The 12,455-nt window shown below is 38.1% G+C and overlaps 1 protein-coding gene across 1 annotated transcript in view; it reads right to left on the reverse strand.

Annotated features, from left to right (window-relative positions):
* The window catches only part of ANKRD31 (ankyrin repeat domain 31), a 172,461-nt gene that overhangs the window by 86,830 nt on the left and 73,176 nt on the right, over positions 1 to 12,455 (reverse strand). Inside the window, 1 exon segment of the mRNA XM_021084452.1 lies at positions 3,584 to 3,726. Within this exon segment, the coding sequence (XP_020940111.1) occupies positions 3,584 to 3,726 (143 nt within the window).

Here is a 12,455-nt window from a genome sequence, read left to right on the forward strand (position 1 = left end):
AAATATGGGATGAAACAAGCTACACAATACCACAAAGATAAAATCAGTCAAACGCAGAATTTAAAAAATTCTATAGGGCAAATGATACAGGTTCTAGAAGACACACAAAAAAACATAATATAGAAAGAACTGTTACAGATGAAAACATACTTAAGAGACATAACAAACACATGGGACATGGAGATCCTGATGGCTTCTGATTCAAACAAAAACTTGTAATAAACAACATTTTTAGATAATTTGGAGAACTTCAAATATGAACTGGGTATTGTTAAATGGTATTAATAAACTTATACGTTAAAGATGAAGAACAAGTATTTACGGGTAAAATGGTATGATGCCTGGGATTTTTAAAAAATACTCCAAACAACAAAATACCACCCATGTTTCAGCCAGTAGAGATGGTTTGACTTTTTATAGTGTAACAGATTATATAATCAAACTTTATAAGCGAGCTCACTCCAGACACAAATGGAGTGCATAAACGCCATGTCTAGGGAACATCTTTTCAATATCCGTGAATCTTAATAACACTGTCAGTGAACCTCCAATTCGACATGTCAATTACTCATATACCACTGGACACTTCATCAAACAAAAGCTGATTAAAATTGTGATAAATTAACTGGTCATGCCAATTCCTTCACCTACTAACAAAGAAAGCCTAATACAATAGGATCAAGCTTCGTCTGACAAGACTTGTTCTTAGTGATGTCTGCAGATTCTCAAAGATTCCTACATGCTTGCCTAAATGTCTGCCACCACATGTTTAATAATTTGGTCCAGATTTCTCTAAGAAACCACACTGAACTGAACACCTGCAATTCACAGATTCTACCTTTTCCACACTTAAAAGAAGGTATTTATTTTTTAACAGTTTTATTGGGATATAATTCAAATGCCATACAATTCACCCATATAAAGAATATAATTCAATGTCTTTTTAGTATATAAAGAAGGCTGCTCAGCCATAACCACAATCTTAATTTTGAAACTGTTTCATTCCCCCAAAAGAAACCCTTTAACCATTATCTGTCACTCCCTATTACTCACCCTCCACCTCCTCCCATTTCTAATCCTGTCTCCACAGATTTGGACTATTACAAATAAATGGAATATTTCAAATAAATGGAATTACACAGTTTTTTTATGTTTTTTAACTTCTTTTTCACTTAAAAAATAGGATATTATCTTCTAGTATTCCTATCTTTTGGTAACTTTCCAATATAACAATCAATGCCTGTAAGAAAATATGTTTGAATTCCTTTAACTCTGGAGTGTTTAAGAAGCTCATATTCTCCAGGTGCTGGGGTCAGGGTTCCAGAGCTTCCCTGTTTCATATCTTTAGTCTGTCACTTCTAAGGAATGGGAGCAATCCCATACCCAGGGTCTAGGCCATTTTTCTAACCATCTTTGTCTCACCTAAGAGATTTCTCAAAGTCAGCCCAAGGGATGATGCTCCCACCATCCCTATTCCACCCTCCAAATAATGTCCTGTGTCACTTTGCTTCTGAAGGCTTTGTTTCTTAAGTTAGTGCAGAAGAGACTAGGAGTTCTGTGACGCGCTCCTGGACTGAGTGAAGTAACCCGTTGACTCCCTCTAGCGAACGGGAAGGAGAAGACAATTGTGACATCACCCTGACCCACCGATTTTGGCTTTTAATCCTCATGGCCATTCGGTAGACTTCCAACTCCTGTCCTGTTATTCTTTTTTCTCCCATCATCAGTCAGGATATGCCATGGGGCCAGGAGCACAAGAATCAAAAAGGGTTCAGTGCGTGGAGAGTGAGAGTGAGGTAAGAAGTGAGGAAACTAGACTCAGGAGCTAGAGGCCTGCGTCTTTCGTCCCCTTTACTTCACTGAGGGCACAAGAGAAAGCTACAAACCTGCAAAAGCCCGAGAGATGGCAGCCAATTCTAGCCTGTGAGGCAGAAGTTAACTGGAACCAAGTTATCAGGAGGGGCAAAGGAAGAACCGAAGGAAAAGAAGAAAAAGCAAAGCACCCAAAGCTCACATGGCCTAAAGGGAGAGAAGATTCCTCACCAGAACAGGTCAGGCCTGGCAAGGTGGAGAGGGGATGGACCATGGAGAGAGAAAAGAAACACTCACATGAGCTTTTTCTGCTAGCAGCCAGCTTTGAAGAGGGGGTAAAGGACAGAGAGACGGCTCACACCATCTCTTGTCCTAGCATTCTTCTGGCTATTAAATTAGGTCCTCGGCAGAATTCTCTCCCGCAAGCCCTCTACAAAATGTGCAGGAATGACCACCTACTACCAGGTGACACGTTATCCAAAACAAAACCACCTAAGCACTATTCCACACCAGGAAGGGATATGCCCTATCTGTCTATGCCCGTGGCTCCTGGAGCCTTCCCCAGCTCTACTTGTGGTAGGCATTTTTTCTGGAGGAACACAGAACAGATCTTCCTGAGCCAAGTTGATTAGTCCCCTTTCCTACTCCAGAGGTTTCAAACCCAGAGGCAACTTCCAATACTTGAAATAAATAGTAAGGTATTTTCAGCAAATGCCTAAGCCCAATGCAGTGCTTGAACTAAAAAAAAGTCTAGAATGCTCAGAGGATACATGATAAAGCATGTGTGCTGGAACTCGCAATCTTAATTAATATTACCATTATTGCAGTTACTATTAACCAGCTTGCAAGGAATTATAGTCTTTTGATATTTTAACCATTGGCACCTCTGTGCTAATGTGTACTGGCTGATCATTAAACCTGGGAGGTTCTCATGTCTTATGGTGACTCTAAAAGTAACACTAGACTATATACAACTGTGAGCCTGATAGCAGGACTGGACATGACTGTGTAACACTCTAAGAAGAAAGCATTCTCCTAAAACCTATAAAGTACCATACAAAAAGAGTCTTTAAGAAGTTAAGAAAAAATACTATGTGTAACCAAAATACATGTTCTGTAATTATTAAAAGTAACATGTAAAATGGCCTTCACCATATTAGGCACAACCAAGCTATTACATGGTAAAATTTTATTATAAATTCTGAGGTTTTTTTTTTTTTATTTTGGCTGTGCCTGTAGCATGCAGAAGTTCCTGGGCCAGGGATTAAATCCATGTCACAGTAGTAACCTGAGCCACAGCAGAGACAATGCAGGATCCTTAACCCACTGAGGCACCAGGGAACTCTGATAAATTCTGAGTATTGATTAGCAGAATGAACTGAAACTGAATCCCTATCTGTTTTTCTATTGCTTGGTCCCAGAGATTTTTTTTTTTTTTTTGGTCTTTTATGTTGTTGGTTTTGTTTGTTTTGGCGGGGGGGCCACACTCACAGCATATGGAGGTTCCCAGGCTAGGGTTTGAACTGCAGCTGTAGCTGCTGGCCTACACCACAGCCACAGCAACACTGGATCCGAGCCACGTTTGTGACCTACACCATAGCTCATGGCAATGCCGGATCCATAACCCACTGAGCAAGGCCAGGGATTGAACCCGTGTCCTCATGGATGCTAGTTGGATTCATTAACTGTTGAGCCACGATGGGAACTCCTCCAGGGATTTTTAATACTTGCAGATGTGATGTCTGCTCTGAAAACAAAAGAATTACAGTACCTTATAATGTCCATTCATCACAGCATCATGCAGGGGAGTGATCTGGTACATTCCTCTGACATTTACGTCCGCTCCACCTTTTAACAGTGCATTCACTATCGGATAAAATCCTCCTATGCTAGCTTCATGAAGTGCTGTCCAACCTATTACACAAAAAAGAAACAGCCTGTTTATTCGGCATCTTAACAATGTTTGTGCTTGCCCTTAAAATAAAAACTCTAAGTTGTTGCTTTAAAAACATTTTGGTTATATGAGACAAGATAGTCCCGCCATGAAAGGAACCTATATTATCTATGGATTAAAAAATCTGATGGACAAATAAAATTCCTACCCCTACTGTTGGAGTGAATACACAAAAATATGAAAAGAAGTAAAATATTGGAAACTATTCTTGCCCTCCTCAAATAAAAAGGCTGTAGAGGGGGTTATTATTAGTACATATAGAATGCTGGTTGCAGGCTACTCTTCTGCATAGAAGATGGGGGGGGGAGCATAGATTTGTAGCTCAGCGTACTTCCATTTAAAGTAATCCAGCCGGCAGGACTACATAGAAGTCAGAAATATACAGGTGACTCTTGAATAACAAGGCTTTGAACTGTGTGGGTTCATGTTATACACCAATTTTCTTTCAATAATAAATACTACGGTACTAGACGATCCAAAGTTGGTTAAAGGAGAAGCCATGGATACAGAGGGCTGACTCTAATTTATACTTGGATTTCTGACCATGCGGAAGAGGTTGGCACCCCAACCCCCATGTCAGAATGGATCAAAAAGCAAAATCATAGGTCCATATGAAACATATTTTAAATAAAAAGATACAGATAGGTTGAAAATAAAAGCATATAAAATGATTTAGCAAATAGACAGGAAACATAAGCAACATAGGATGTCTATATTAATCACATATAGTAGCTTTCAAGACAAAGTATATTATCAGAGTTAAAGAGGGATATTTCTTAATGATAAAAAGGTCAATGTATCAGAAGACATGACAATTACAATTGTGTATGTACCTAACAATAGAACTTCAGAATACAAGAAGCAAAAATTTACAGGATTAAAGGGAAAAAAGACAACTCCACAATCACAGGTGTTAAGATTTCAACGCTCCCTAAGAAAATGCCAGATCGACCTGACAAAATATATGTAAAAACAAGATGAAGTGAACATTATCAAACACCTTCATCTAACTGACATTTATAGAACAGAAGATCTAACAAGTGAAGAATAAACATTGGAGTGGACAGGCGACATTTACCAAGAAAGACCAAAGACAGTATCCTAGGCATAGGCAGTAAAACAACTCTCAATAAATGTAAAAGGCCCAAAGTCATAGAATGGAATTGAATTAGAAAGCAACAATAGAAAGATATCAGAGAATCCCCAAATGTTTTAAAATTTAACAACTTCTGGAGTTCCCTTCGTGGCTCAGTGGTTAACGAATCCAACCAGGATTCATGAAGACGTGGGTTCGATCCCTGGCCTTGCTCAGTGGGTTAAGGATCTGGCATTGCCATGAGCTGTGGTGTAGCTCGCAGATGTGGTTCAGATCTTTCATTGTTGCGGCTGTGGTGTAGGCTGGGAGCTGCAGCTCTGATCTGACCCCTAGCCTGGGAACCTCATATGCTGTGAATGTGGCCCTAAAAAGCAAAATGAAAAAAAAAAATTATAAACAACTTCTAGGAGTTCTCTTGTGGCACAGCAGGTTAAGGATCCAGTGTTATCACTGCAGCAGTCTGGATTGCTGCTATGGTGTGGGTTCAACCCCTGGCCTGGGAATGTCCACATGCCATGGGTGTAGCCAAAAAAAAAAAAAACCCCAAATCAAAAAAGACCCTTGTACTATAATCTTGGAGTCAAAGAAGAAATCATAAAAGAAATTTAAAATTATTTCAAACTGAAATATAAAACATCATATTTTATAACAAAAATACAAAACATGAATAATGTGGAATGCAGAAAAAGCAGTATTTAAAGGGAAACTTAAAGCTTTAAATTGCTTATAGTAGGGAAGAATGTAGAAAAGTCTGGGACCTCATTTTCAAACTGAAGAAGCATAAAAAAGGACAAGGCAAAACAAAATAAGTAGAAGCCAAAAAGGAACAGAAATCAATAAAATATGATACAGATAATAGAGAAAAATTGAAAAGCCAGTAGTAGTTTTTTTCTTTGAAAAAAAGTCAATAGAATTGATAATCCTCTTGCTTAAACTAGCTTAGGTGTAGAAGGAAGAAGAAAAGAAAAAGGAATGAAGGAAGAGAGGAAGGAAGGAAGGAAGGGAAGAAGGAAGGCAATGAGCAATATTAGGAATGAAAAATAAACTATCCCTAAAGATCTGCAGATGCTAAAAGGATAACAAGAGAATATTATAAATAACTCCATGCCAATAAATTCTACAACTTAGATGAAAAAAGTCCCTTGAAAAATACAACTTAACAAAACTGACCCACAATATGAAACAGAAAATCTGACTAGTCCACATCTATTAAAGAATTTGAGTTTATTATCAAAATCTTCCCACAAAGAAAACTAGAAGCCCAGAGAGTTTCACTCTAAGTTCTGTCAAACCTTTAAGGAAAGAAAAAAAAATCTTACACAAACTCTCACAGGAATCAGAAGAGGAAAGACAATTTTTTTTTTTCACAGTCACATATTCAGCATATGGAAATTCCTGGGCTAGGGGTCAAATGGGAACCACAGCTGCAGGCCTACACCACAGCCACAGCAACACCAGATCTGAGCCACATCTGTGATCTATGCCACAGCTTGTGGCAAAGCCATATTCTTAACCTACTGAATGAGGCCAGGGATGGAACCTGTAGCCTCACAGACACTATGTCAAGTTCTTAACCTGCTGAGCCACAATGGGAACTCCAGAATACTTAATTAATTTTATGAGGTCTGTATAATCTTGATACCAAAACCACACATTATAAGAAAACTGTAGACCAATATTCCTAATGAACATAGGTACAAAAAAAAAATCCTTAACAAAACATTAGCTAATCCTGATATCAAGATAAAGAATTACAATAAATAGAAAATTACAGACTGATATTACTCATGAATAAAAATGTAAAAATTCTTAATAAAATATTAACAAATCAAATCTAGCAATATATAAAAAAGGATATCATAACCAAGTTTTCATTCCTGATAAAAATTCTCAGAAAATTAGGGATAGATTTCTCAATCTGATGAAAAGGAGCTACAAAACCCTACAGCTACCACCATGCTCAATGGCAAAATATTGAAGGGGCAAAACTAATTAATCTATGGTGAAAAATATCAGAACAGCAGTGGCTTTTAGACAGGGAGGTTGGGAAGGACTGGGAACAGGCGTGAGGGAACTCTTTGGAATGAGAGTAATGTTCTATCTCTTGATAGAGATTTGGGTTAAAAATATGAATGTATTTGTTAAAACTTATCAAATGGCACGTTTAAGACTTGACATTTCACTGCACGAAAATTTTACCTTAAAAAAAAAAACTATTGAACTCTAGTTAAGATATCCAGGCTGAGGTGTTTAGTGGTAAAATGTACTGTGTACAATTTTCTTTGAAATGCATCAACATAAATGTGGACTGAGAAATAGATTTTAGATGGATAGGTATGAAATTAAAAATATAGATATCTCGGATCAAGATGGCAGAGTAGGAGGATGTGGAACTCACCTTTCCTCACAAATACATCCAAAGGCCATCTACATGTGCAACAATTCTAAATGAAAACTAACCAGAGACTGGCGGAAAGACTCCTGTACAAGCAAGGCTGTAAGAAAGATCCACACAGAACCAGGAGGAAGACAAGAGGAGTGATCAGGTTAGGACCTGTGCCTCTGGGAGGGGACTTAGAAGTAAAGGGAGATGACATGGGAGAGACCCTTCCTGAGGAGTGAGTGGATCAGCCACATAATGAGTGCCTTAGCCCTCAAGTGGCTGACAAAGGGAAGATGAGCTCCCTTGGCTGTGTGGAGGGCTGGTGGGACTAATGAGACTCTGCTTGTGAGGAGCACACAAATACTTGCCTGTTCTCAAGACAGGGGAGAGAGTGTGGATTAGAACACATGGGTAGCTGACTGGTTTCCCATGACCACTCCAAAGTGACCCTGGCCTAAGGCGAACAAATGCTTCAGCCAAATTCACCTCATGCCCCAGCTACACACTGGAGCAAGAGCTGCCAGGACCGAGGAAAGACTTTGTCCATCAGAAACTGAGGAGGCTCAAACTAGAAGCAGCATCTGAAAAGAGGAGGGCCAGCCAGTTGCTGGTGCCTACATAGGCAAGCATCCACACCCATTCTTCTTGCTCCAGTGTGGCTGCCCTGTGGGGCAAGAGTGCTAGTGCTAGTAGGCAGGAGGCCTCATACATCAAGGGAACTAAGTCAGCTTGGACCCAAACCTTGGGGCTGCTGCTCAAGCAGACTGGGATTTGTCTCCCCCCACCTCCAACAAGGTGTTGATGGCCAGTGAACACAGAAGAAGCTTTGACTCACACCTAGAGCTGGCCCCAGCTCCTCCATCCAGTCCCACCTCCCCTCCAACCAAGGTGATGGCTGCCAGCACCTCCTGAAAAAAGATGTGACTTGTGCTCATATAAAATCCAACTCTCCCACAAAAGCCACCAGGTATACACAGACTGTATAGTGATGCTCCCACACAAGGACACCCCTTCAAGACTGCACAGGTAACTACTTCAACTAATTTCATACAAACAGAGAAAGTTAGTAAAATGAGAAGATGGAGGAATTTTTTCAATTGAAAGAGCCAGAGAAAACCACTGAAAAAAACAAATGATGAAACAGAAACAATTTACCAGATAAGGGATTCAAAGCATTAATAAAAATGCTAACTGAATTAAGGAAAAAAAAAAACCAAGGAGAATTTCCACAAGGTACTAGAAAATATAAAAAAGAATCAGAACTGAAGAACACAGTAAGTGAAATGAAAAACACACTAGAAGAAATGACGGCAGACTAGGTGAATTAGAAGAATTCATAAGTGACCTGGAAGACAGAATAATGGCAATCACACAAACAGAACAGGGGAAAGGAAAAGAGATTTTTTTTTTTTAAATGAGAACAGTTTAAGGGATCTATGGGATAACATCAAGCACACAAACATTCATATTATTGAGGGTCCCAGAATGAGAAGAGAGAGAGGAAGAGGGCCAAAAATGTATTTAATATAATTATGGCTGAAAAAGGAAAAAGATATCCAAGTATAGGAAGCACAGATGGTTCCAAACAAGATGAACCCAAACAGATTCACAACAAGACATATCATAATTAAAATGGCAAAAGTTAAAAGATATAGAGAGAACTCTAGAGGTAGCAAGAGAAAAACGAAGAGTCATATAAAGGTATTCCCATGAGACTATCAGGTGATTTTTCTGAAGAAATTTTGCAGGCCAGAAAGAAGTTGCATGATAAATTTAAAGTGCCAAAAGTGTTAAAACCTGCAACCTAGGATACTCTAGCCATTTAGAGTAGCGAGACTACCATTTAGAATGGAAGGAGAGATGAAGGAGAGTTCATCAATACTTAACCAACCTTCACGAAATGTTGAAGAGTCTTCTCTAAGTGGAAAAGAAAAGGGAATAACAAGGAATAAGTATCTATAGAAAAGAAAAAATATTGCAATAATAAGGGCAAATAAATACTCAGCAAAGACTGAGGATCAACCAGTTAAATAAACTAGTATGGAAATTAAAAGACAAAAAATTATAAAACTAAGTAAAACTTTAATAATCAGTAAAATAATAAACATGAAGATTTAAAATATGATATCAAAAACAAAATATGGAGGAGGGAAAAAAATGTAGCTCTTGGAATATGTTTCAATTTAAGGACTACATGTTTAAAACATATGGATATAGTTACTGGTCAACATATACGAACCCATGGTAAGCACAAGTCAAAAACCTATGAGGAGGTCTGTTGTAGCTCGGTGGAAATGAATCTGATTAGTATCCATGAGGACACAGGTTCAATCCCTGGCCTCACTCAGTGGGTTAAGGATCTGGTATTGCCATGAGCCGTGGTGTAGGTTGCATACGTGGCTAGGATCTGGCATTGCTGTGGCTGTGGCGTAGGCCAGTGGCTTCAGCTCTGATTCAACCCTAGCCTGGGAATCTCCATATGCCACGGGTGCACCCTAAAAAGACTAAAAAAAAAAACCTATGAGAGATATATCAAAACTAAATGAACACAAACATACCACTAAAGGACATCATCAAACTACAAGAGCAGAAACTAAAAGAAGAAAAGAACAGGAAAGAACTATGAAAACAACTGTAAAACAAGTAATAAAATGGCAATAAATTCATATCTGTAAAAAATTACTTTATCTTATTTTAATTTTTGCTTTTAGGGCCACATCCACAGCGTATGGAAGTTCCCAGGCTAGGGGTCAAATGGGGGCTACGACTGTCAGCCTACACCACAGCCACAGCAATGCCAGATCTGAGCTGCATCTGTGACCTATACCACAGCTCATGGCAATGCCAAATCCTTAACCCACTGAGCAAGGCCAGGGATTGAATCTGCATCCTCATGGATCCTAGTTGGATTCATTTCTGCTGAGCCACAACAGGAACTCCCTCAAAAATTAAACAGAGTTCTCTTGTGGCACAGCAAGTTAAGGATATGGTGTTGTTACTGCAGTGGCTTAGGATGCTGGTGTGGTGTGGGTTTGATCCCTGGCCCAGGAACTTCCATATGCCATGGGTGTGATCAAATAAATAAATAAATAAATAAATATTTTAAACATCAAAGTACTAAATGCTCCAGTCAAAACACATAGGGTAGCTGAATGGATTAAAAAAACAAGACCCATCTATAAGCTACTTACAGGAGACTTACTTCAGAAATGAAGATACACAGAACTGAAAGTGCGATGATAGAAAAAGATATTTCTATGCATGGAAATGCCAAGAAAGTGGGGGTTGCAATAGTCATATCAGACAAACATAGATGTTAAAACAATGTCTATAACAAAAGAAAAGGAAGTGTATTATAAAATGATAAAGGGATAAATACAAGAAGGGGATATTATATTCATTAACATATATCCATCTAATATAGGAGTATTTAAATATGTGAAGCAAATATTAAGAGACAAAGGAAGAAACTGATAATACAATATGGGACTCTAACATCCCACTTACTTGAATGGACAGACCATACAGACAGAAAATCAGTAAGACAACAGTGGTGTTCAATGACACAACAGACCGGTTGGACTTAATAGATATCTATAAGATACTCCATACAAACCCAGCAGAATATTCTCTTCAAATACACATGGAACATTCTCCAAGATAGATCACATACTAGAGCACAGAACAAGTCTCAGCAAATTTATGAGGATAGGAATTGTATCAACCATTTTCCCAACCACGATGGTATGAAACTAGAAATCAATTACAGGAAGAAAAATGGGAAAAGTATAAACATGAGAGATTAATCAACATGCTACTAAACAAAACCAATGGGTCAATGAAGAAATCAAAGAAGAAATCAGAAAATACCTCAAGACAAATAGAAATGGAAACACAATGGTCCAAAGTCTATGGGATGCAGCAAAAGCAATTTTAAGAGGGAAGTTTACAGCTGTAGAGACCTACTTCAAGAAACAAGAAAATCTCAAATAAACAACCTAATCTTCCACCTACAAGAATTAGAAAAAAATTTAAAAAAAATCACAACGTCAGCAGAAGGAAGAAAATAATAAAGATCAGAGAGGAAATAAATTACAGACCAAAAAATAGAAAAGATCAATGAAACCAAGACCTGGTTTTCTGACAAAATAAACAAAATTGAGGAGTTCCCATCATGGCTCAGTGGTTAACGAATCCGACTAGGAACCATAAGGTTGCAGGTTTGATCCCTGGCCTCGCTCAGTGGGTTAAGGATCTGGCATTGCCGTGAGCTGTGGTGTAGGCTGCAGATGCAGCTTGGATCCGCATTGCTGTGGCTCTGGCGTAGGCCAGCGGCTATGGCTCCGATTTGATCCCTAGCCTGGGAACCTCCATATGCCGCAGGAGCGGTCCCAGAAAAGGCAAAAAGATAATAAATTAATTAATTAATTAATTAAACAAAATTGGTAAACCTTTAGCCAGGCTCATCAAGAAGAAAAGAGAGAGGGCCCAAATAAATAAAATAATAAATGAAAATGGAGAAGTAACAACCAATAACAAAAAGAAACAAAAAACCATAAAAGAATACTACAAACAGTTATATGCCAACCAATTGGACAACCTAGAAAAAATGGACACATTTCTAGAAACATACATACTTCTAAAACTGAATCAGGAAGAAAGAGATAATCCGAACAGATGGATCGCTAGTAATGAAATATAATTTATAATTGAAAAAAAAAAAAAAAACCTCCCAGCAAACAGAAGTCCAGGACTAGATAACTTCACAGGGGAATGCTACAAAACACATCAAGTTAATATCCACCCTTCTCAAACTACTGCAAAAAAGTGAGGATGATACAAGATCACCATTATACCCTAATATCAAAACCAGTTAAAGTCACTACAAAAAAGAAAATGACCAATATATCAATGAATATATATGCAAAAATCCTAGACAAAATATTATGAAATAGAATTTAACAATATATAAAAAGGATGCTTTTTATAGAATGCTACACCATGACCAAGTGAGATTTATTCCAGGGATGTGAGGATGATTCAATATTCACAAACTAATCAATGTGATACACCACATTAACAAAAGGATAAAAATCACATGATCATCTAAATAGACAGAAAAAGCATCTGACAAATTCAACATCCACTCATGATAAAAATTCTCCTCAAAGTTGATATAGAAGGAACATATTTCAACATAATAAAGTTCA

The sequence above is a fragment of the Sus scrofa genome, chromosome 2 (assembly GCF_000003025.6).
Source record: "Sus scrofa isolate TJ Tabasco breed Duroc chromosome 2, Sscrofa11.1, whole genome shotgun sequence".
NCBI classification, from domain to species: domain Eukaryota; kingdom Metazoa; phylum Chordata; class Mammalia; order Artiodactyla; family Suidae; genus Sus; species Sus scrofa.